The following is a 24,450-nucleotide window of genomic DNA, read 5'->3' on the forward strand; positions in this document are numbered from 1 at the left end:
AGGCCACTGTCCAGTCTTCGCAGTGGTCGCCAAGCATGCCTGGCTCTTTCCTGGCTCCCTGCTCTTCCTCAGGCTTCTCTCCCCATGGCTGGAATGCAGCTCCCCATCATCTGACAACTTCTACTCACTCCTCAAAGCCCAGCTCTCCCGTGTCTTCTCCATGAGACCGACCCTCAGCCCAACGACTCCCTTCCACAGACAGAACCAATTCCTTCCACAGATGCATATCAGAGCACAGCTTACCAGTCCCTGAGACAGCAGCTCCCTAATGTAGATCATTCATCTTGTCACCACCACAGCTCAGTGTGTTGGCCTGAGTAAGTGAATGAATGATCTCCCTTCTAGACTTACAGACCAGGAAACAAACACAGTGAGAGGCGGACTTGACCTTTGCAGGGACAGTTGGTAAACAGCAGGTCTAGAATAGCCTTCTGGCAAACAGTTCATTCTCGGCTGGGTGCACGTGAGCGACCCCATCAGGACTATCGACTCCCATCAGGACTATCGACTCCAGTGGCAGGAAGCAGCACCTCCACATGGTAAAGCGGTGGTGAGGGCAGCATCAAGGCTTCTGGGAGCCACACTGCTGCGGAGGGGTCTCTGGGCCTTCTGCACCCACTCCTGGCACTGGCAGGGGAGCCCACATCAGGCTCAGTCCCGGGCCTCCTGGTACTCTCACTCCTGACACAGGAAGAGGCAATCCTGGGCTCCTCTCTGCTGTCCTGGACAGAAAGACGCCAGGGCCTGGAGGGGCCTCGGCCAACGCACCATGCTCCAACAGTTTATCAGCCCGGGGAGCCCTTGGGGGAGAGGCGGAAAGATGAGCTCTGAGTCCTGACCCACTTTTCCCAGAGTTCCCTGGCCTGGCCCCATGCGCTCCCTCTCACCTGGGACATCAGTAGGGAAACAATCACACAGGTATTCGTATAGAGCGTACTTTGGCTCATCACAACCACTCTGAGACTCTCACTTTACAGATAAGGAAAGTGGTGCCCAGAGGTGGATTTCTGAACGGTGCTCTCCTCCCCCTATTGCCTCCCTGACCCCCATGAGCATCCCAGTTCTCTCTCTGAGGAGACAGAACAGACCTGCTTCCCTGCTTCTTTCCCCGGGGAGGCTCGGACCCCAAGGAAATCCCCACCCTGAAGGTAAGAGCCTCCCAAGCGCTGGTGGGAAATGCAGCTGCTGAGACCAGCCCACCCCCAGGCTCTGCTTCAGGAGACCCCGGGTGGGGCCCAGGAGTCATCGTTTTTTAAGAAACGTCCTAGGTGACTGAAGAAGCCAGTCCCAAAACCACACCTGGAGAAACAGGGGAGTGACTCAGGATCAATGCCATCAGCCTGGCAATTTGTATCAACAGCCTTCAAAACATCCACACCCTCTGAACCAAGAGCACCACTTCCAGGAATTTATCCTGAGGAAATAAAGACGTGAACAAAGATCTATCCATAGGATGTTCACTGCGGCATGGTTTATACTCAGAAATGGTAACTCTCTAAATTTCCATAGAAGGGAACTTGTAACCTACATCTTGCTAGGGCAATACTGTGCACCCACGAAAAATGACTCCTTTTTCACTTAAAAAAAAAAAATCTATAGTGGTTATCTCCAGTTAGTAATATTACCTTCAAGTTACTTCCCTTTTGATTATCTACCTTATCTAAATTCTCTACTGTCAACCTGGCTAATCCTATCCTATCTAATAAAATAGTAATATGCAAATTAACCATCACTCCGCTACACCCACAAGCCATGCCCACAAGCCACGCCCACAAGCCAATCAGGAGCGAATATGCAAATAAGCCCAACCAAGATGGCTACGGCCACAGAGAGCAGGAGGGAGGCTTGGAGGAAGCCAAGCTTTCCGCCTGCCCTTGCCGGCCTAGGCTTCCACTCAAGGCTACAAAGTTTCAATGACAGAAGATACATAAATCCAAACAGAAATGGCGGCAGCCACGGAGCTGGAAAGAGCAGGAGGCTAGGGTTGCCCCCGGCGATGGAGGAAGCCAAGCTTTCCGCACACCCTGGCCGGCCCAGGCCTCACTTAAGGCTACAAAGTTACAATTATAGAAGATACATAAATCCAACAGAAATGGCTGCCTCCACAGAGCAAGCAGAAGGCTTGGCTCCACTCCCAGCTACAAAGTTTCAATTGTAGAAGATAAATAAACCCCAGATCCCAGGGCCTCCGCTTGGGTCACCAGGGGGCGTGGCCGGCCTGCAAACCACCACAGGTCCCTCACCCAGGCCGCCCACACCCCAAGGGAACCCCCACCCTGATCCGGGACAACCTTCAGGGCAAACCAGCTGGCCCCCACCCGTGCACCAGGCCTCTATCCTATCTAATAAAAGAGTAATATGCAGATTGACCATCACTCCAACACACAAGATGGCTGCCCCCATGTGATCAAAGATCCTGCCCCCATGTGGACACAAGATGGCCGCCACAAGATGGCCAGCAAGGGAGGGCAGTTGGGGGCGATCAAGCCTGCAGGGGAGGGCAGTTAGGGGTGACCAAGCCAGCAGAGGAGGGAAGTTGGGGGCAACCATGCCTGCAGGGAAAGGCAGTTGGGAGAGACCCAGGCCTGCAGGGGAGGGCAGTTAGAGGTGACCAGGCCTGCAGGGGAGGGCAGTTAGGGGTGACCAGGCCTGCAGGGGAGGGCAGTTGGGGGTGACCAGGCCTGCAGGGGAGGGCAGTTAGGGGCGACCAGGCCTGCAGGGAAAGGCAGTTGGGAGGGACCAGGCCTGCAGGGGAGGGCAGTTAGGGGAAAACAGGCTGGCAGGGGAGCAGTTAGGCATCAATCAGGCTGGCAGGGGAGTGGTTAGGGGGTGATCAGGCTGGCAGGCAGAAGCGGTTAGGGGCAATCAGGAAGGCACGCAGGCGAGCAGTTGGGAGCCAGCAGTCCTGGATTGTGAGAGGGATGTCCGACTGCCCGTTTAGGCCCGATCCCACCGGGTTCGGGCCTAAACGGGCAGTCGGACATCCCTCTAGGGGTCTCAGATTGGAGAGGGTGCAGGCTGGGCTGAGGGACACACCCGCCCTGTGCACGAATTTCGTGCACCAGGCCTCTAGTTACATAATATTTTTGAAACCACATAACTTTTTTTGTTTTAATTACCGGCATCAGACCTAAAATTTGAAGCCCAATTCAGTTAGAACAGGAGGGATTGTAGACAGCAACTATTTCAACCATGGAGATGACAGAACTCCTTCCCTGACTTGCCTGATGTTCTACCTGAAGCCCTGAAGCCCTGCCTGGCTCAGCACCAAAAAGTCACTGGTTCAATTCCCGGTCAGGGCACATGCCCAGGTTGCAGGCTCATTCCCAGGTCGGGGTATGTGTGGGAGGCAACCGATCGATGTTTCTCTCACTCCCTCTCCCTTCCTCTCTCTCTGAAATCAATAATAATTTTATAAAAAACATATTTAAAAAATGAAAGTTCTACCTGAATACCTTCAGCTGTCAGCAGCAGCTCATTCCCTTCCCTAGAGCAGTATCTAGCAAAAGTTACCCCCATCCTGAACAGGATTCTACCTTCCTGAAGTTAAAGTCTCCTGTTTCCCTAATGCAGTTTGCAGTACATGACATCATATGCCCAATAAACACAAGGAACAGGGCCATTTTTTTTAATTGACTTACAGGATGAGCACCCATACTTTCCCACTATGGCCAAGACCAGAATGTGGGGTTTTGCAAGCATGGCTGATGCATATTCACAATGCCATGTTTAAATCAATTCTTGCTCCCCACAATCACCTAGATGATTATTAAAAACCCCATATTTTTTAAATATGTCCCGGCCCTAGCCAGTTTGGCTCAGTGGATAGAGCGTCGGCCTGCGGACTCAAGGGTCCCAGGTTCGATTCCGGTCAAGGGCATGTACCTTGGTTGCGGGCACATCCCCAGTAGGGAGTGTGCAGGAGGCAGCTGAATCGATGTTTCTCTCTCATTGATGTTTCTAACTCTCTATCCCTCTCCTTCTCCCTTCCTCTCTGTAAAAAAAATAAAAACAAAAATAAAAATAAAAATCAATAAAATATATTTTAAAAAAAAAACACCTGTGTCCCGACTGCATTCATTGTTCCCTGAACAGTTGCCCCACCCCCACTTCATTGGGCAGTAACTCTTTACTGAGGCCATTTTGGGGTGAACAACCTGCTTAAAGTTGCCGGCTAGGCCAAGACAAGCAGATGCCTCACTACTAGAAGCTGAGGGATCAAGTGCAGCCCAGACACCAAAGGCCTTCCCTCAAAGACAGCAGCAGGGTGGAAAAGTGATGCTTCTTTCCTCCTTCTCTTGTTTTATTTCCTTTTATTCCCATTTCCCTTCCCATTCTCCTCCCACAAGCCCATAAGTGACCATTCTTTGGTGTTAATCTTTTTCTTTGTATTCTTGCAAACCGGGTATTGTTTTGTATTCATCTACATACCAGCACTGCGTTACTCTATGTCTTACTTTTTCACTGAGCTCTGTTTTATGACCCATGCCACTGCTATATGTGTCTCATCAGTCACTTGGAGCTGCTTCAGAGGACTGCCAGCCCATGTCCACCCATCAGCTCTCTCAGGGATGGACATCTCCCCATAGGCATCTCCAGGGACCGGTCCTCAGGATTTCCAGGCTCTCAAGTAGGGTAGGGCTTTGCAGGAGCTCTGCCAAAGGCTCCAGCTCAGCTGCATCAGTAGAGGGGAGTGTCCGAAACCCCACACACCACTGTCCATTGACAACACCCAGCTTTCTAGTTTCTGCCAGCCTAGGAGATGGAAAGAAATAGAGCTCATTGTGGATTCTTACCAAACCTACTGGAACCACGCCTGCTAGAACGGCAAGAACGGCATTTGCCACAATAAGTTGAGCTGAATGGAAACAATTGCTCATTAATAAGAATCCTCGTAGGGAGCCCTCACTGCCTTGAGTTGTCACAGGCTGCTGGAGCACAAACATCACACACTGGCTTGCACAATGCCATGGGTCCCGCCTGCCTGCTCCGGTAGGCAGAGGCTCCTGCCAAGGAAGCCGACTGCTGGGGGTAGGCGGCAATCCAGTGGCGCTCTCATGCCACTTTCATTTGCAATCACACGGTCCTGCTACCTGATGACTGTTACGCACAGCTCCTACCACAGGTGACTGCCATGTGACCTGACAGCACCTGAAGCAGTCTCTACCTGTTCCATTAGTCCCAGCAAGGTCAAATTGCTCTACGCAGTGGTTCTCAACCTTTTTAATGCCGCGACCCTTTAATACAGTTCCTCATGTTGTGGTGACCCCCAACCATAAAATTATTTTCGTTGCTACTTCATAACTGTAATTTTGCTACTGTTATGAATCGTAATGTAAATATCTGTGTTTTCCAATGGTCTTAGGCTCTACAGCAGCGGTTCTGTATTTAAAGGGTCGCGGCATTAAAAAGGTTGAGAACCACTGCTCTAGAGGCTGCTAACCGCTTCCTCTTAAATTTCTGTTCTAACGTCAGCACGGTCCAGAAACCAAGAGCCTGAGCCCAGCACTGATCTGCAGACCTCAACCCTGAGTGTGGGATACAGCGCAGGAACAAACCAGTCAACCTCTCCCTAAAATCACAATTTAATGTGGCACTTCAATAGCCATGGGACTGGGGCACTCAGAACAGTATCAATGACAGCTTATGTTTACATAGCGCTTACTGTTTGCCAGGCACTGCTCCAAACACTTTACAGATAGTAACTCCTTTAAACCTTACCGGACAAGGCCCTACTATTATCCTCATTTCATAGATGAGGAAACTGAGGCACAGAGAGGGAAAGTAACTTGCCCAGGGTCACAGTAAGTAGCAGATCCAGGTTTTGAACCCAATTACTTGACTTAGATACAGATCTTAACCACCCTACTAAACTGACTCCCAAGTGACCTGGCCTCCCTACCTGTTCCCTCACTTGTTAGGTGGAGTAAGGACCTCCAAAGGGTTGCTGATGAAATCAAATGAGAAAGTAAATACAAAAATAAAGACAAGGCATCCTGTGCAATAGAAACACTGTCTACATGACACACAACCGGCTCCATCCACCACCCACTTCCACACCAGCTCTGAGAAGGAGGTGGTGTCATGGACCCCAACAGAGAGATAAGGATGAGGCTTAGGGAGACTATGTGAGCGGCATGGGGACACAGCTAGACTTACTCATTCCCGGTCAGCCACTTTACTCCTCAATCCCTCCCTTCTCCTCCGCAAAGAGAAGGCCAGCAGATGGGAACTGGTCTCAAGCTCCCCAGAGGACTCCTGGACACTGGTTTCCAAACAGCCCAGCTGTAATTCTCAGACTTGAAAGTTAGGAAAAAGATGGCTCTCCAATCCATCTAACATCTCACAGAAAGTCGATCAGACACACACACTCCCCTCCGGGACTCTGCAAACGCCAGTCAGGCTATCCTCTGGCCACAACCCATGGATGACCCTCCTCCTTCATGCCAACTCTGCCACTCCTCTCCCGCCCAGCTCAGGCAGCCTCAGAGACCCAATCGCAGGAGAATGACTGGGAGCAGCAGCCTGGCTGCCCTGTGTCTGCCGGGGGTTGGTTAGCCTAGCCTTGTCTTCCCAGTGCCTGCTGAAGGCTTGCCTCCAGCAGAAGCCTGTACTTCCCATAAAGACCCACTCTCCAGCCCTGGCCAGTGTTTCTCAGTGATTAGAGTGTCGGCCCATGCACCAAAGGGTCGGCAGGTTCAAGTCCCAGTCAAGGGCACGTACCTGGGTTGTAGGCTCGACCCCCTGCCCCAGTCAGGACACGTGCGGGAGGCAACCAGTCAATGTGTCTCTCGCACATCAATGTTTGTTTTTTTTTCTCTCTCTTTCTTTCTCTTTCTCCTCCCTTCCTCCATTCTATTCTCTTTAAAAATCAATGGAAAGGATTAACAAAAAACAAACAACAAAAAGATCCACTCTTCAGAGAATGGTTTCTCTCCCAAGTCTCCTCCCTTTTTCTGCGCATTGCCTTGGCCAGGCCTGCCTTCCCCCGTGCACCCATCCAGCCTTCCAGGCATCTGCCTGCGCCCAGCTCACTGCACGCTGTCATGAGGCAGCCTCACATGCTCTGCGTGATCTGTACTGCGGGCTACCTGCTCCAGCATGTTTGGGTTTTCCAATGAGACAATAAACTCCTGGGATGCAAGAATCATCCTCTTTTCACCCTTCTGAGAATCTTACAGGTTTTTGCAACCAAAAACACTTGCCATTTGCTAGAAACCAAAAAAATGGAAGGTGAGGAATAGGAAGTCAGTAGGCTAGGCTGCTTACTTCTGGCAGTACAGGCAGAACAGAGAGAGAATAGAGCAACCCAAAATGAAAAGCTTCAGTGAACAATAGGATACGCACTGCAGCTAAAAGAACAAATCAAAGTCAGGGCTTCTGGTCTGGGCCTATGGTGTTGATCATGGGTGATGCTAATGCCTTTCTCATCTCTACACACGCAGCACTCAGCAGAGTCACAGACCAGGTATATGCTGGATGGATAATGGGGTGGACAGACAAGTGGATGGCCACCCGAGAGGCTGTGTGATCTTGTGCAAGAAGACACTGTGACCAGCTCCTCTGAGTTTTCAGGACAACCCTAATATGAAGGAGGCTGAGGGCAGAACAAGCTTACATAAAATCCCACAAAGCAAAATTCCCTAGAAAGCAAGGTCACTGTTTTGTTCCCTCTCCCTGGGCTCATAAAATAGGTAGAAAATATGACAGGATTTATAATGGTCATCTGCCATTTTCTATCAAAAATTAGGTAGGAGAATAGATAGGCGTATGTATTCCCTCACACACAGCACCTAAGTCTAAGCTGCTTCAGGTTCAGCTATATATTTTCTGTTTTTTTCTGGGAAAAAGACCAAGAACCAGCACATTTTGGTTTTGTTTACTTTCTTGCTGTTTCCTGGATCCAGTTCCCACTGAGGTTGGCGTGTGGGGGTGGGCCTCAACTCAGTGTCCTAGGGCCTTTACCCTCTTATCTTTATTTCAGGCTTTTTCCTCTGAGGCAAGAGACTCAGTGGCGTCATTTTCCTGCCTGAACTCTGTCCTGTGACTAAGCAATAAGAAGCCACAGCAGTCAGCCCTGGAAGTGTTTTGCTATGTCACAACAAGAATGGGACGAGGAGGTACCTCCTGCCAACATCAGACCCATTATCTGACTCAGCACTTAAATTCAGATGTTATGACCTATGTCTGCATCAAACAGTCCCCCCTACATGAACACATCTGCTGAATGAATGAATGCTGTGACGAGACAGGGAGGGGTGTCCAAGGCTAAGGACATGGACATCTGCACGGGGACCTTCACAGGCTGGCCCAAAGCACAGAACAAACGCAGTCTTTATAAAGAAACTGACAAGAACTCCAAAATCTGCCCAGTCTCTGAGCAGCTGGCGGCCCTGAGCAAGCTGACGAACATCTCTTGGCCTGGTTTGCCCATCAGTAGGATGTAAATACCTCTTACACAGACTGACAAAAGATTTATTTCAATGGTCAGGAATGAGAAGCTGCAGCACAACTCCACGAACTGCAATGCCCTGTTACTTGCTCACCCTCACGGGAAAGGCTGGTGCCTGCAGAGCCAAGGCCTGGATCAGGAAAAACCAGACTCCCCGCCCAGCCTGGGGCTGGCAAAGATGCCTTGGAAAGAACCCCAGCAAAGGCAGAAACCTGGGTCCTGGGTCCAGCTCTGCCAGGGGCATGCTGAGATCCCGGCAGAGTCCCTCTGTGTGTCTGGACTGCTGTTTCTCATTTGTAAAATAGGCAGTTTGGGCAAAATGGTCTCTAAGACCCCTTCCAGCCCTGATACTAAACAGTCTTAAGCTGCTTAAGAAACATAAACAGGAAATGAAAGTTCTGGCCAGCTGAGATGAAAACGAGGTTACCCTGAGTAAGAAGAACAGAGCTTCTCATAGTATCGAAAAGGCCATTAAACTTTTTTATGACTTCTTACATCAAAATATAAAAATACAGTCTCTTCCCATTTGTTTTCTTATCACATCACTCCCCTGGCGGGATGGGTTTTCATCACTTTTGGTCAGCAGACTCACAATGGTCAAATGATGTACGAGATTTGTCTGGGGGGTCCCAGGCCACCTTAAGGAGTCAGACAGATAAACCATTCAGATAAGTAACCTAAAGTTGACTAAGAAAGAGGCCTGAGAGCCGCCTGAGAGACAGGCCACACCTGGAAAAATGCTGTGGGCACAGAAAACACACCCTGGCTTGAGACAGCCCACAAGGCAGCAGCAGGAGTCGAAGGTGATTATCTCTGATGGCACAGCTTCCCACACAGCAGCTCCGCCCAGCCCACCTGAAGAGTGCCTGTTGGCTGGGGCTTATTTATGCATCCATGGCTAACAGTTCTCTTATGCAATGTAGATGTAGGGCCAGCTAGGGACCATATATGTTTTTAAAAACAGACTAATTTTTCAAAAAAGGTAACCACTTCCCACTGCAAAAGGACCACCTGATGGGGTTTCACTCTGCTCCCTCCCATATCAAGGTCTTGGGACAAAAGAATGGGTTTTTTATTAGCCACGCTGTGGTCATTTTTGAGAGCCTGGGTCATCCTGAAAGGAAACCTACAAAGGTAAACAGAGGAAGCAGAGGAAGACAAGAGTATCTCATGGAAGCACAGCGGCCACCAATTGTAGCTGCCATGTCCACCTGTGACTCACCACCTGCGCTCAGGCCAAGGAAGGTAAGGCTTTGGGGTGGGAGGGTAGAGGGGCCCTGGGGAAGTGCCTCACGGAGGCCACAGGAGGGGCAAGCTCCAGGCCTCCACACCTGACTGCCACAGCACCTCTTGGTCTGTTTTACGCAGCTGGCTTTTCTGTCAGAGTCCAGTTAATAAAAAAGGGCCCAATCATAAAGAACATTTACACTTCACATGCTCCTTCACTTAACTGTTCACAACAGCCCTGTTAGGAAAATGAAGCTGAAGAGGCGTCCGGTCAGACTTCACAGCCCATTCTTTCGAGTAACCACGCTGTGCTCGCCCAGTGTCCACTTGGACTCTTGGGGAAGAAGGGTCACCACCTAGAACAGTCCACTCCAGAGAGGGATGGCAATGGCCATTAAAACAAGCTCTTCCTTAATCAAAAGGCCCAGGAAAGCCCTAGCCTGTTTGGCTCAGTGGACAGAGCGTCGGCCTGCGGACTGACAGGTTCCAGGTTAGATTCTGGCCAAGGGCACATGCCCAGGTTGTGGGCTCGATCCCCAGTAGGGGGCATGCAGGAGACAGCCAATCAATGGTTCTCTCTCATCATTGATGTTTCTATCTCTCTCTCCCTCTCCCTTCCTCTCTAAAATCAATAAAAATATACTTTAAAAAAAAAAAAAAAGTGCCTGACACATAGTAAGTGCTCAAACGATGTTATTATTTTAAAAAAAAAAGGTCCAGGAAAGGGTGTTAGGGATTATAAAAGAGGCTCAGAGGGCAACATCAACTAAATGCAACATATGTACCCTATTAAAATCCTAATTTGAACAAACCATCTATAAAAAGACATTTCTGAGACAAGGAAAACAGCATCAACTGGCTATGAGGTGACATTAAGAAAGTATTGTTAGGCCCTAACCGGTTTGGCTCAGTGGATAGAGCGTCAGCCTGCAGACTGAAAGGTCCCAGGTTCGATTCCGGTCAAGGGCATGTACCTTGGTTGCAGGCACATCCCCAGTAGGAGGTGTGCAGGAGGCAGCTGATCAATTTTTCTCTCTCATCGATGTTTCTAACTCTCCATCCCTCTTCCTTCCTCTCTGTAAAAAAATCAATAAAATATATTTTAAAAAAAGAAAAGAAAAGAAAGTACTGTTAGGAGAAACCAAGATGGCAGCATAGGTAAACACCTGAATTGCTGCCTCACACAACAACTTCAAAACTACAACTAAAAGACAAAACGGACATCATCCAGAACCACAGGAAGGCTGGCTGAGTGCAAATTCTACAACTAGAAGGAAAGAGAAAAGCACACTGAGACTCAGAGGAGGTGCAGAAGTAAAGGGCAGAGGTACGGAGGCACACGCGCAGAGAGGGCTGGCAACTGAGTACGCAGCTGGCTTTTTCAAGCCGGAGGGAGAAAAAAGCTCCCAACGGCTCTGAACTCCAGTTCCGGGCGAGACTCTGTGAACCCAGACTCATACGGGGAGAAACTGGACTGTCTGGCAGCGGGCGGAACTCGAGGGCGGCTTTCTCTCAGAGGTGCTTGCAGAGATTACCAAGGAACACTGAGACCTGGGGGCCTCTTAGGGCAGGGCTGATAGGAAGCCATTGCTGTTGGCTCCACCCTAAGACTCCGCCCCACCCAAGCTGAGAGCAGAGGCTTTTGCATATGAATGGCCTGGTCCTTTGAAATCTAAGCTTACCTAACAAACTGCAGCTGAGTCAGTGAAACCCAGAACATCCAAAAGAAGGTCCAAGGCCCCACAGCAGCTTGCATTGCTTCACAGGTGAGCCTCATCTGGGCACCTCCAAAACCCAAACAAAGAAGAGGAACCTGCAGATCTCTCTGTAGCTCCTGCTGGGTGGCCTCAGGCAGAGGCTAAATTAGCACCTCGTTGGAGATCCAAGAGCCAGTGTACCCAGGGGTCAGAGTAGGACCATCCAGATTACAACTCCTCAGATCAATAAGGGACACACTGAGGGGGCAGACTCAGTGAGTACCAAAGCCCCACTGAAGCAAGTCTTGCCTCATAAGGGTGTCTCCAGCACAGAAGTTCTCCCATTGTAGACACAGCTGATCCTCACTGCCAATTGGCCTGGAGGTCAATTCCTCCCAGTCCGTGGTCGGCAAACTGCAGCTCGCGAGCCACATGCGACCCTTTGGCCCCTTGAGTGTGGCTCTTCCACAAAATACCACGGCCTGGGCAAGTCTATTTTGAAGAAGTGGCGTTAGAAGAAGTTTAAGTTTAAAAAATTTGGCTCTCAAAAGAAATTTCAATCGTTGTACTGTTGATATTTGGCTCTGTTGACTAATGAGTTTGCCGACCACTGCTCCCAGTGATACCAACAACAACCAAGGCTTAACTACAACAAGACTGTGCACACAGCCCACAAAGGGGTGCACCAAGAGTGTCCACCTCAGGTAACTGGGGAGGCTGAGCCACTGGGCCCTATAGGACACCTAGGACACAAAGCCACTCTATCAACACAGGGAACCAGCCAAAATGTGGAGACAAAGAAACAGGACACAAATGAAAGAAATGGAGGAAAGCAAACTACTGGATATATAGTTCAAAACCACGATTATAAGGTTTTTCAAGAATTTTCTAGAAAAGGCCGATAAATTTAGTGAGACCCTCGAAGATATGATAAAGGACCAACTAGAAATTAAGCATACACTGACTGAAATAAAAAATAATATACAGAGATCCAACAGCAGACTAGAGGATCATAAGAATCAAGTCAAAGATTTGAAATACAAAGAAGCAAAAAACACCCAACCAGAAAAGCAAAAAAAAAAAAAGAATCCAAAAAGTTGAAGGTAGCGTAAGGAGCCTCTGGGACAACCTCAAGCATACCAACATCCGAATTATGGGGGTACCAGAAGAAGAGAGAGAGCAAGATACTGAAAACCTATTTGAAGAAATAATGACTGAAAACTTCCCCCACCTGGTGAAAAAAATAGACTTACAAGTCCAGGAAGCACAGAGAACCCCAAACAAGAGGAATCTAAAGAGGACCACACCAAGACACATCATAATTAATTAAAATGCCAAGAGCAGCTGAAACCGGTTTGGCTCAGTGGATAGAGCGTCGGCCTGCGGACTGAAGGGTCCCGGGTTCGATTCCGGTCAAGGGCATGTACCTTGGTTGCGGGCACATCCCCAGTAGGGGGTGTGCAGGAGGCAGCTGATCGATGTTTCTAGCTCTCTATCCCTCTCCCTCTCTGTAAAATATCAATAAAATATATTTTTTTAAAAAAAATAAAAATAAAATGCCAAGAGCAAAAGACAACGAGAGAATATTAAAAGCAGCAAGAGAAAAACAGTTACCTACGATTGTCAGCTGATTTCTCAACAGAAACTATGCAGGACAGACGCAAGTGGCAAGAAATATTCAAAGTGATGAATAGCAAGAACCTACAACCAAGATTACTCTACCCAGCAAAGCTATCATTCAGAATTGAAGGTCAGATAAAGAGCTTCACAGATAAGAAAAAGCTAAAGGAGTTCATCACCGCCAAACCAGTATTATATGAAATGCTGAAAGGTATTCTTTAAGAAGAGGAAGAAGAAGAAAAAGGTAAAGATAAAAATTATGAACAACAAATACATATCAACAAGTGAATCTAAAAATCAAGTGAATAAAAAAGCTGATGAACAGAATAAACTGGTGAATATAATAGAATTAGGGGCATAGAAAGGGAGTGGACTGACAATTCTCGGGGGGAAAGGGGTGTGGGGTGCAGGAAGAGACTGGACAAAAATCGTACACCTATGGCTGAGGACAGTGGGGGGGAGTAAGGGCAGAGGGTAGGGTGGGAACCGGGTGGAGGGGAGCTATGGGGAGAAAAAAGAGGAACAATTGTAATAATCTGACCAATAAAGATTTATTAAAAAAAAAAAAAAAAGCTATAGACATGAAAAAAAAAAAGTATTGTTAGTACTGCTGGTTGTAAAAATGGTCTCCTGGTGATGTTTTTGTTAAATGCCTTATCTCTTAAAGACACTTCCTTAAGTATTTTGGGGGGTTGTGATATGCTCTCTGGGATTTGTTTTAAAATACTACAGAAAACAAAAGTGGTTGGAAAGATGGGTGTTTGTTATATTATCCTCTCCATCTCTACCTATGCTTGAAAATTTTAGACTATAAAGTTTAAAAGGAAAGAAGGAAGAAAGGCCTTTGCTTAAGTTCAGCTCAATTCTACCTTCCAGTCAGCCCATGTTCCGCTTTCTGGGACCAAGTCCACTCCTTGAGAAGACAAGAGGCTTAACCAACTCAAAGAATAACCATCACGAAACCAGACTTCATTCTTATCAAGCCACACTGGGGAAACTTAGGCCCAGAGAAGTCACACACCTTCAGATCACACAACCAAAAAATCTACTGGCCCCAGAATCACATGTGCCCATTTCAGATGAATTTAAAAGAATGGGAAAGTTTAAGGTTTTGGTCCCCCGCGTGAGAGAGCTGAGGGAAAATTCGAAAAACAATGGTATATTTAATGTTCCAGTTCCATGCACTAATGCTGAAGTTTCCCAAAAGTGCATTCCTCAGAACACCAATGTCGCAAAATGCTCAATGAAGGATTCTGTGGTCAAAGCAGTTTGGGAAACGCTGCATAGTGAACCCACTCCAGTGAAGCCCAAAGCCACTGGCTGGTTGTGTTCTCAGGAGGCTCCCAGGAGAGGAGCCCTTGTGACCTGCTCAAACCAGCTCTGGTCAAATGCCTTTGACCACAGAACCCTTTAAACGAGCACACCACTGACATCCCACCAAACCAGTCTTGAGATGTTTCCTGGGGAAATGCTGATCTAAGCCTTTTGAAGGAAAATCATGAGAGCTAGTTCCCCTGGATCAAGACTAAAACACCAAATCCACCCTGAATGGGATAAGGAGGAGTTGTCTACAAAGCAGAAATAACTAACATACTTCAAGGCCTTTGGGGATGGAGCTATTAGTACTGAAACCCAAAGGAAATGTGTGAACATCCCTTGGCTGCCAGATATGAATACTGCTGGGATTCTATGGTTGGTAACTTCTGGCCTCAAAAGAGTCATAGAAGACTACTGAAACTAAATCTTTACTTAAAGTCCAAAGGAACTGTCCCAAGACTCCCAAAATAGGTCTGGGGCGGGGATACACAATTTTAGAAGAAAAAGACAAGAAAATATTGGTACTAAGACTCCAGCCAGGGCAATCACCCCCATGTCAAGGAGCTGTGGACAGTATGGATTTCCTTTAAAACTCAAAACAAACAGTATGGCAGTTCCTCCAAAAATTAAGCACTGAATTGCCTCATGAGCCATAATCCCCTCTCCCCCCAGGACATATATCCAAAAGAACTGAAAGCAAATTATCAAAGAGATATTTGTATACAGCATTATTCACAATAGCCAATAGGCAACAGCGACCCAAGTTGATGGATGAATGGATAAACAAAATGTGGTCTATACATACAATGGAATATTACTCAGCCTTAAAAAGGAAAGAAATACTGTCACATGCTATAACATGGATGAACTTAAGGACACTGGTAAGTGAAAGATGCCAGTCACAAAAAGACAAATAATGTATGATTCCACTTATATGAGATACCTAGAGCAGTCAAATTCCTAGAAACAGGAAAGTAGAAGGGTTGTGGCCAGAGACTGGGAGGAGAGGAGGATAGAGAGTTACTGTTTAATTAGCAGAGAGTTTCAGTTTTGTAAGGCGAAAAAGTTCTACTGATAGATGGTAGTGATAATTACAAGAATGTGAATTACCACGGAACTGAATGCTTAACAACGATTAAAATAGAAAATTTTATATTATGTATAGTATGCCACAATCCTATATAATAAAAACCTAATACACAAATCGACTGAACAGTGGAACAACCAGTTGCTATAGCGTGCACTGACCACCAGGGGGCAGACACTCAATGCAGGAGCTGCCCCCCCCACCCCCCCGGGGTGAGTATGCTCCCACAGGGGGAGCGCCACTCAGCCAGAAGCCAGGCTCATGGCTGGTAAGCGCAGCGGTGGTAGCGGGAGCCTCTCCTGACTCCGCATCAGCACAGCACTAAGGAGCAGCAAGCCAAGTGGTAAGAAGCAGCGAGCAGGCAGGCAGTAAGGAGCAAGGTGTCCCAGACTGCAAGAGGGATGTCCGACCGCTGGCTTAGGCGGATATCCGCTGAGGGGCCCCGGACTGTGAGAGGGCGCAGGCCAGGCTGAGGGACCCGACCCCCCCACACCAGTGCACAAATTTCATGTACCGAGCTTCTAGTTTTAAATAATAGAAAAAATCGTTCAAATAGTAAATGTTATGTTATGTATATTTTACCACATACACACAAAAAGCAAATAGGTCATTACCCTTAATGTGAAATAAACATCAAGGTCAACAGTCACCAAGGGTTTAGATCTGGATGACTGACATGAAACATTCCAAACATCTCTGTTTAGTTTAAAAGCTTTCTGTAGCACTTTCATGAAACTCTGTCACAAAAAAATCAACAAAGACACACAATTTAGAGATAAGCAACCTGCTTCAGGTAAAAGATGGAAAAAGATGCAATATCCCAACTCAATTCACCTTAAAATTCCTGCTGAACACAACCGGCATCCCAACTGCACAAACAGACAGCAGCTCAGCCCTCTTGCTCTATATGGCTCCCGTCTTCTCAAAGTTACAGGAAATTACTGAAGAACCCTCACACTGGCCTGCAGAATGTATAGGTGGTTGGAAATGAGGTAGAACAACAACAACAAAAACTAAGACAAAATATTTCTCTGCTGCTTACTTTTTCAGGAAAGAGAAAGCCAGAGTATCAAAAATCACTCAACACTAACTCTAAGGAAACAGTAATCATGGTACAGAGCTGGAAGAAGCCTCAGCAATCTAGCCCAACCCTCTTACCAAGCCTCCTTGGACCTGACGCCTCCTTGGAAGTGCTGAGGATCTCACAGGACTGAGCACGGCCTCAGTCATGCTAAACTTCTGGTTTTACTGTTGTACTGAAAACACACACATATACACACACAGAACACACGTGCCAGGTAGTTATAAAGCTCATCCAATGTCAAGATACTGCAAAGTTAGGAACAGATACCATCCAAGACTCTTTCAAGGACACCGAGCTGACATTCAAATTCTAAGTGCAGAAAGGGAAGGGCTCTCTAATCCTACAAAGGCTCCATATAACTCCTGGCCGCCAGCCCCACAATGCCAGTACCTGATGGGTGACCTTGGGAACTTCAGACACCAAAGTCACACCACCTGCTTCCATCACAGACATACTGTGGGTGGTGACATCTGTGTGTGCATCTGGGACTCACTCTAGCCTTCCTGCACACCCACAGCCTTCTGCCACTGTGAAGTCACCACTTAAATGATTGCCAGGGGGAGAGGGAGGGTGGAGGTGAAAGAGGGCATAGAGGAAATAAATGGTGATGGGAAAAATAAAATAAAATAAAAAAGAAATCTGCACGTATTTCTGAAGAGGATCAGGTCTTACGCAGGATCACACCACACATTGTACACATCTGATTAGTCATCCACTCAATAGAACTATAATGAACACCTATCTTGGGCCAGGCTCTATTCTAGGCATTAGGAACAGAACAGCAAATTCAGCTCATGGAGATGACATTCTACTCTCAGTGACCCACAGCCACAGTTAAAGCATCCCTGCCATCTGTTCAGCATAGTTTACAAGGAGCTCTCCCATAACCCTCAGAAATATCAGGAGAATCCCAGGTTTCTGGTTCTAAGGCTGGTTCTGGGCTGTATTGCTCACCACACTAACAAATGTTCCTCCTTTCTTCTTACCACGGATTGTCAAATAGCATAGTGAAATAGTTATTGTTTTATTTTGTAGAGTAAGCTCAGAAAGGTTAAATGCCTTGCTCAAAGTCTAAAACCTGGTGAAGTCTGCCCACCTCCCCACTATCCCACTCTAGCAATGGCCTCACCTTCTAACTGCATCATCACACGAAGGTGTGACCACATATCATGGACATTCACCAGGTGTTTTACCTGTACAATCTCCTTCCCCCTCTTCTGCCTTTGGAGAACTGCTTCTCCCCACTCTAAAGAATCAATCACAGCATCCCATCACCCAACCCTATTGATTGGGTCCACTGCTAGGCCAAGCTTAGTCCTCTAGTCCTGGCCACAAGGACTGGGCCTCGTATGGACACATGACCCTTGTCAGGCCAAATGAAATCCTTCCAGGAGTTTTTTCTGCCTGGACTAACTGGATAGAGCGCCCTTTCTTCTCTGGTCAGGGGCTGTGAAGATGGAAGCCCGGAAGCTGGGGACCACGTTCCAGGAAAAGAGTGCAGCATTCAGGATCAAGCACCCAAGCGCCAGTTTCCCCAACCCATCCCAAGGTTTTGAAATATCATATAATAAATTTCTCTTTTCTGCCTAATACAGTTTGGGCTAAGTTTCTGTCACTTGCAAGAGGCACCCTGAACTAAACCAGAGAGAGATAAATAAATTCTGCCTTTCTCTTAGAAAACTCTTCTTAATCATTACTTCCGAGTTCCTCCACCTCTTTCTCTCAAATAACACAATTAAGAGAAAAACTACATTGGTTGGAACTTTTATTTATGTTACTGTCCCTGCTGACCCTCCAGGGCAAAGTAGATGAAGAAAAGGTGGCTGGTACCTAAGTGAGTAGGCAGAGAACAAAAGGCCCAGGTAACCTCTAATGAATAATAAATAATCCACACCTGACTATCAGCAGCCAACTGCACCTGTCCTACTGGAAAAACCTGGCAGGGTTATTCCTTTAAGAAAAATTCCTCCAGCTTTAACTTCTGACAAGTGCACAATGCCTGAATTCCAAGAGACGCCAAACCCCTCGCTCGGCTAGCCATCGTGGTCCTCCAGATTAGCTCTGCATCTCCTGCACTACTCAGGCTGGCCTAATTCTGAAAACACACTGCTCCTCTCAGGCTATGCCTACTGCCCAGAACGTCCTCCTTTCCTTCTGCGTGTTCAAAGCACCCCTTCAATACCCAGCTCAGGCTCCGGTCCCTCCACGAAGCCTCCCCCAGCATCCCCAGCAGCCGCTGTTGTCTCCATTCTCTTCACTCTGGTGAAGCCAAATCAGCCAGCTCACGAGGAAACTAAAGATGATGCATTGAGGGGAAGAGAAGAAACATCCAGCTCAAAGCACACACTACAGCAAGCATGTCAAACTTGCGGCCCATGCGCCGCATGCCTCATTTATTTGGCCCGTGTTAGCCTTTGAGTTTGACATGCTTGCACTACAGGGACCAGGAGCAATCACCAAACTCGGCCACTTCTGCCCCACAAGGGAGGCCTGCCGTGGGGAGCCCTCCACATTGAGATGGGAATTAGAGCCCCTAGGGGTGGAGGAGAGTATTTGGGAAAGCATGTAGCATCCAGAGCTTTAAAAGGAGGAAAAGGCCTGCTTGTATTGTATCACTCAATTGATCTGTCTCATAATGTCACTCTTCTGAGTGTCCCATTCCCCCAAGAGGCAGTGAGCTGCAGGCTGGAATTACATCCTATGCACCCCTGTCTCTATCTACACCCTCTGGCCTCACCTGGAGCAAGCACAGAGCCAGGCACTTCAGTCCTCTCCGATCACATTCTGCCCTCCCAGTGGCTGAGGCAGGCAGTGTAGTACACTTAGCCCCATCTCACAGATGAAGACACTGAGGCTCAGAGCCAGGAAGGCCCTCACTCCAGGAACAGACAGTCAACAATGTTCCTCAAGTGAGAAAACCCAGATGTTAGTAACTGAATCAAAGAGGGGGGAAAAGACCACATGGGTTCCAAGTGAACAAACAAGATCCTGGTACAACTGTGGAAAAACCCTCCAGGCTGAGCCACTCAGAGGGAGACAACGGTTCTCCCCTAGCTCTACCATCAGCGGGGGCAGAGACGATCACTTCCTCCTTACAGACCCACACAGGGACAAGGAAAGTCTGCATGAGCCCAGGGGTCCCCAATGCAGGAAATGCCTGCAATTATAGGGGGAGGGCCGAATCAGGTAATAGGAAAAGGTGTCCCCATCACAGAATCAGGAACTGCTTCACCTTGACTCCAGCTCCTCTTTGCCCTGCAACTTCTGTCCTGTCTTCACACTCAGGGATGGGGGACACAGAACCCAGCATAACGCAGGAAGGCATCACTCATCTCACTGGGGTCGCCACAGGATTAAGTGAGATACTAAAGCATGCAGTAAGATGCCACATGCTGAACAGCAATGTACTGTCAATCTTAATATAGGAGTCCCCCTGCCACCCGAAATAAAACAGCACTGCATTTTCTTAGCCACTTTCATACTCCAAGCCTAAACATGGTGGGTTATAAATGTCCGGGGCTCTAACTGAGCATGAGCAGAACAGATGGGTTTGCTGTGCTCACCTGCCCAGCTTCCTCCCGGTTCCAGGGCCCAGGTGGGGGGCTGCCAGACAGTGTTTGCCTGCAGCACAGCAAACTCCCACAGCATACAAGTGCCAGGCAGGGGATGGGCATTCTGGGCCAAGGAAGCTAACTGGGTGGTAGCAGCACCTCCAATATGGAGATGTTGACAAAGGGACCTTCCCTTGATGCTTTGGATCCTTACAAAGCCAACTGCTTCCTCTCAGGATCCCACAAGGGCCTGGCTCTAAGGCCGACCCATAGCAGAGCCGTGGAAACTGCTGGGAGAGCAAGAATGCAGGACACAGTACTGGATTCCCCTGACTTTGGCTCCCTGGGGATGAGACAGGTACATCCACCCCTTCAACCACAGCAGCGCTTTTATGCACTGAGCTTTGCCCCATAAGGGCTCCCTGGCTAAAAGAAAAAAGAGTTGGAAAACCACTGCACAGTATGTCATCCTTTACACAGATCCCAAGACTCTACTGTTTGCTTGTATATCGTGTCACTTCTCCCCCAGAAGCTCTAGGTGGCATCTTGTGACACCAAATGGTACCCTATATGTTTTTTTCTAAAGTATTAACTAAAATAACTTAACTTCCCCTTGAAAATTATTTTTCTGAGGATTTCATGACCCTCTGCAAGGCTATAGAACTCTGCATTGTAGTAAAATGCGGGTCTGAAATCACTACCCTTGGGCATAAAATCCAAGCTCTAGTCCAGTGGTTGGCAAACTGTGGCTCGCAAGCCACGGTTTGCTGCTCTGTTGAATAATGAGTTTGCCGACCACTGCTCCATTCTATTCCTTCCTCACATGTTGGGAGCAGCTCCTAGAACTTTGGTCCCGTGAGGCCCCATCTTCTCCACCAGGCAAGGCAAAGGGGGGACCTACATAATGGCAATTCACCCCTGTACGTCAGATACTAAGGCTAGCACTGATTCAAACACACCCCAGCAGGACTTGACTCTGCACTCCAACTTCTGGGATTCCGCAATAAGCCTGCTCCTTCAAAGACAGATAAATGGAAGGCAGGCAGAAAGATAAAAGCAACTTAAAAGAAAAAAAGTTACCGCAATGAGATTTCCCTCTGTCCTTATCCTTCTTTGCATCTTCAAAAACACCATTCCAAGAGAGGGCTGGGTTTGCCCAGAAACTCAGATATGATCATAATTGGGGGGACAGAACACAGGTTTGAGGGGTGTAAATGCTAGAGAGTCAGCAACCCAAACTGGAGACAAAAGGGCCACCAATAAAAAGATATGCTGTGTGGCCAGCCATTTAGTCCCTCTGTATGTCAGTCCCCTTCACTATAAAAAGTTGAGGTCCAGAGGGCGAGTGTACATCAGAGCTGTTACCAAGAACAGCTTATAAAATCATCCCCTTAATAAGTGAGGCATTTAACAGCCTTATAAACGGGTCTCCTCGGCCTTGGGCCTACAAGTTGCTAAAGGCAGTCTTTTGGTCCTTTTGGTTCACTCTTAAAATAAGGACAAGACATAGAAACGGTAGCACTTACCGCTTCCTGGCTCCGAACAAGTTAAATAAAACAGTAGTCACAAGTGAAAACTACTTTGAGCATTTTAACCACTCCAAGCCAGAGTTTTCTCTCTGACAAGGTAAGAATAATAGCTCACAGAGTAGTAACAATTAAACGCGATAAACCAGTGTCCCTACCACAACAGTAGGTGCCTAAGAAATGCTTGTTCTCTTCCTTCCTCGGTGCTACACCTTCTTGAAGCTTCCTTGTCTAAAATACTGGCTGTCCACACTCCCCAACCAGGCCAGTCCAGGCCTACCACTTGTCACAAATTCCCAACATAACCCCACACACATGAAAACTCACAAATCCGTCACCCACCACCCAAGGGAACCAGCACCAGTCTTCGCTGTGGAACAGCTCAGCACTCAGGGAGGGATCTGAGCCACAGCAGCCACTACTAGGATTTTCCCATGGTGCAATGCAACTTCCCCAACTTTTCCGGGCCCACAGTTTCCAAAGAAACCTAGCAGGCATTGTGCACAATCAACCACAAGTTTGGGCTAGCAAAGGGCTTGAGCTCTGGGCAGAGGGAGCGGAGAGAGCCAGAAAGAGAAAAGGCACCAGTAGTCCAGAAACCAGGTGGCAGGGACCAAAATTCAGGACTCCGGGTCCTGGCCCAGGTTCCAGTCTTCTTGACTGTTTCATTAACTAAAGGCTACCAGAGGCTCTCAAAGGACCGGTGGGTGGTGAAGAGCCTCAGAAATGGGGCTGACAGACATCCCTCAGCGGTCCCCAGGAGGCTGGCCCTGTTGGACCTGGTGGTCTCGGGAGGACCCTGCAGCCCTGGCCCCAGAGTCCAGGCCTGCAGTGCGGGCATTGTTCCCGGCCCGGGGAGGAGGTGTGAAGCGGAGTCCCCGGCAGCTAAAGGAGGGAGGCTGTCCCCGCGGCCCGCGCCAGGTAGAGCAGTGGCCCTCCCGCGCGCCCCTCCGAGGGCGGGAGAGAGAAGTGGTGGGAGGCGGGCCGCGAGGCCGGGCGGGTGGGACACTCACCGGCGCCCTCGGCGGGCTGCGGCGGCCCGACGACGCCGTTCAGGTAGAGAATGGGCAGCAGGTGGGGCTGTGTCTTCTCCAGCGCCGCCCGCAGGTCCGGGAAGTGGTCTCGCTCTTTGGTCAGCAGCAGCTGGAGCAGCAGCTCCGCCTTGGAACCGCCCGCCTCTGCGTCCAGCCGCCGCCGCTCGCCCGGGCTCAGCGCGCCCGCGGCCTCGAGCAGCCCGAGCACGGCCTCCACCTCCGTCATGGCCTGGGCCAGGCTCTGCTGACACTGGGCGAGCAGCTCCCGGCGCTGTGGCTCCATGGCGGCGCGCGCGCCCGCCGGGCGGCTCCGGCTCCCGAGCGCCCGCTGCAGCCTAGCGCGCCGGGGCCCGGGGGGCGGCGGGGGCCATGAGCGGGGGCGCGGGCGGCGGGCCCGGTGACGGGCGGCGCTCAGCGGCAGCCGCCTCCCGGGCTCAGGAGCGCAGCCATGTTGGCTGCGGCGGCGGCAGCGGCGGGACTGGAGGAGGAGTAGGAGGAGGAGGAGGTGGAGGAGGAGGAGGAGGAGACGGAGGAGGAGAAGGAGGCGGAGGTGGAGACGGCAGCCGGGGCGCGCCCGAGGCCGGGCTCCAACGGGCATGCTCCCTCACCCGCGCGCTGCCGCCGCTCCCTCTGACCCGCGAGAGAACTCGCCCGACACCCCGGGTCGGCCCTCCCCAAACCAGATCCCAGCTCCCAGGCCCCCGACGGCTCAGGCTCGCCCCGGCGCGTGCGCCCCCACCGGTCCCCCACCCTGTCCCCTCCCCGGGTGTCTCTGGCCGGTCCCGAGGGGTGGGCAAGGGAAGGGATCCTCGCCCCCAGACCGCTCAATCGACCCCCATAGTCCCCCAGGCCCAGATGTCGCAGGGGGTGAGAGACACGGATTTAGAGGCCACGCAGGAACCCCAGCCCCTTGGGCCAGGCACATGGCCATACCTCAGACAACTGGAGACCCCCTCAAACAAAAAACCCTGACCCCAATCCAGGGTCTCCTAATATGAGAACTCCAAAATAAAGCCTCGAGACAACTGAGGGTGAATGGGCTCCCCTAAACTTGGACATCTCCAAATTAAGACCTCCCTTGAGTCTGTGAGAGTTCCCCACCTCCAAAGAGCACTTATATAGAGACTTTCCCAATCTAATCCCCAAATTTGGTTCATCAGGATCTTTCTCCTCACCCTCATTTGAGATGGGTTGGTCCCCAGAGTCTAAAGGGGTTTGGATGTGGGGAAGAGGAGGGCATGTGTTCCTGGATGAGAAAGAAGGTGGTGGGGGTCTGCTGTAGAGCCATTCATCTTTTGGGCAACAGAGGTGCTCTCCCTGCTAGATGTCACCCCCAGATTCTAGCTAGTCTGGGGAAGAGGCAAATCAGTGGGCTATGGAAACCTTGCTTCTGTGATGCCCTCAATGAGGGTCTAAGGTCCTGCTCCAAGTGTCTCCTGCCTCCCAGCACAGTCCTTTGTAAGCACATACATACCACTAACTTAAGAGGACAAGGTCCTTAGAAGCTGGAACCCCACTTGCTTGCTCTCAGTCACCCCACCACACTGGTTTACTGTGGGATCCCAGGGCCACTGCAAATGTATTGTGATGGGTAAATCTCATTTACAAACACAGGGGGCCACAAGTGCTTTTCCAGCTAATATGTCCCTCCCACTCCCATCACTTCCTCTCCTCCCCCCTAAAGCAAAGTTCTCCTTCACATTCTCATCTTTAAAGGGGAGGAGTAGCTTTTATTTAATGGAAACAAACTCTATATTGTGGTTAGAACAGGAGTCCCAGACTTTGCACTTCAGTTTTGGGTTTCCCTTTAAGGAGATGGACAACGTGGGAGCAAACCGATTACTCCTGGCTGAAT

The 24,450-nt window shown here is 49.3% G+C and overlaps 1 protein-coding gene across 3 annotated transcripts in view; it reads right to left on the reverse strand.

Moving 5' to 3' along the window:
- The window catches only part of DLG5 (discs large MAGUK scaffold protein 5), a 114,694-nt gene extending 91,583 nt beyond the window's left edge, over window positions 1-23,111 (reverse strand). For all 3 annotated transcript variants that reach the window (XM_080641767.1, XM_080641768.1, XM_080641766.1), the window contains exon 1: window positions 22,575-23,111. In XM_080641767.1, coding sequence (XP_080497893.1) covers window positions 22,575-22,878 — 304 coding nt within the window. In that variant the 5' untranslated portion in view covers window positions 22,879-23,111. The remainder of the gene's footprint in view (window positions 1-22,574) is intronic.
- Between the last annotated feature and the right edge of the window lie 1,339 nt (window positions 23,112-24,450).

The sequence above is a fragment of the Plecotus auritus genome (assembly GCF_963455305.1).
Source record: "Plecotus auritus genome assembly, chromosome: 9".
Lineage (NCBI taxonomy): Eukaryota > Metazoa > Chordata > Mammalia > Chiroptera > Vespertilionidae > Plecotus > Plecotus auritus.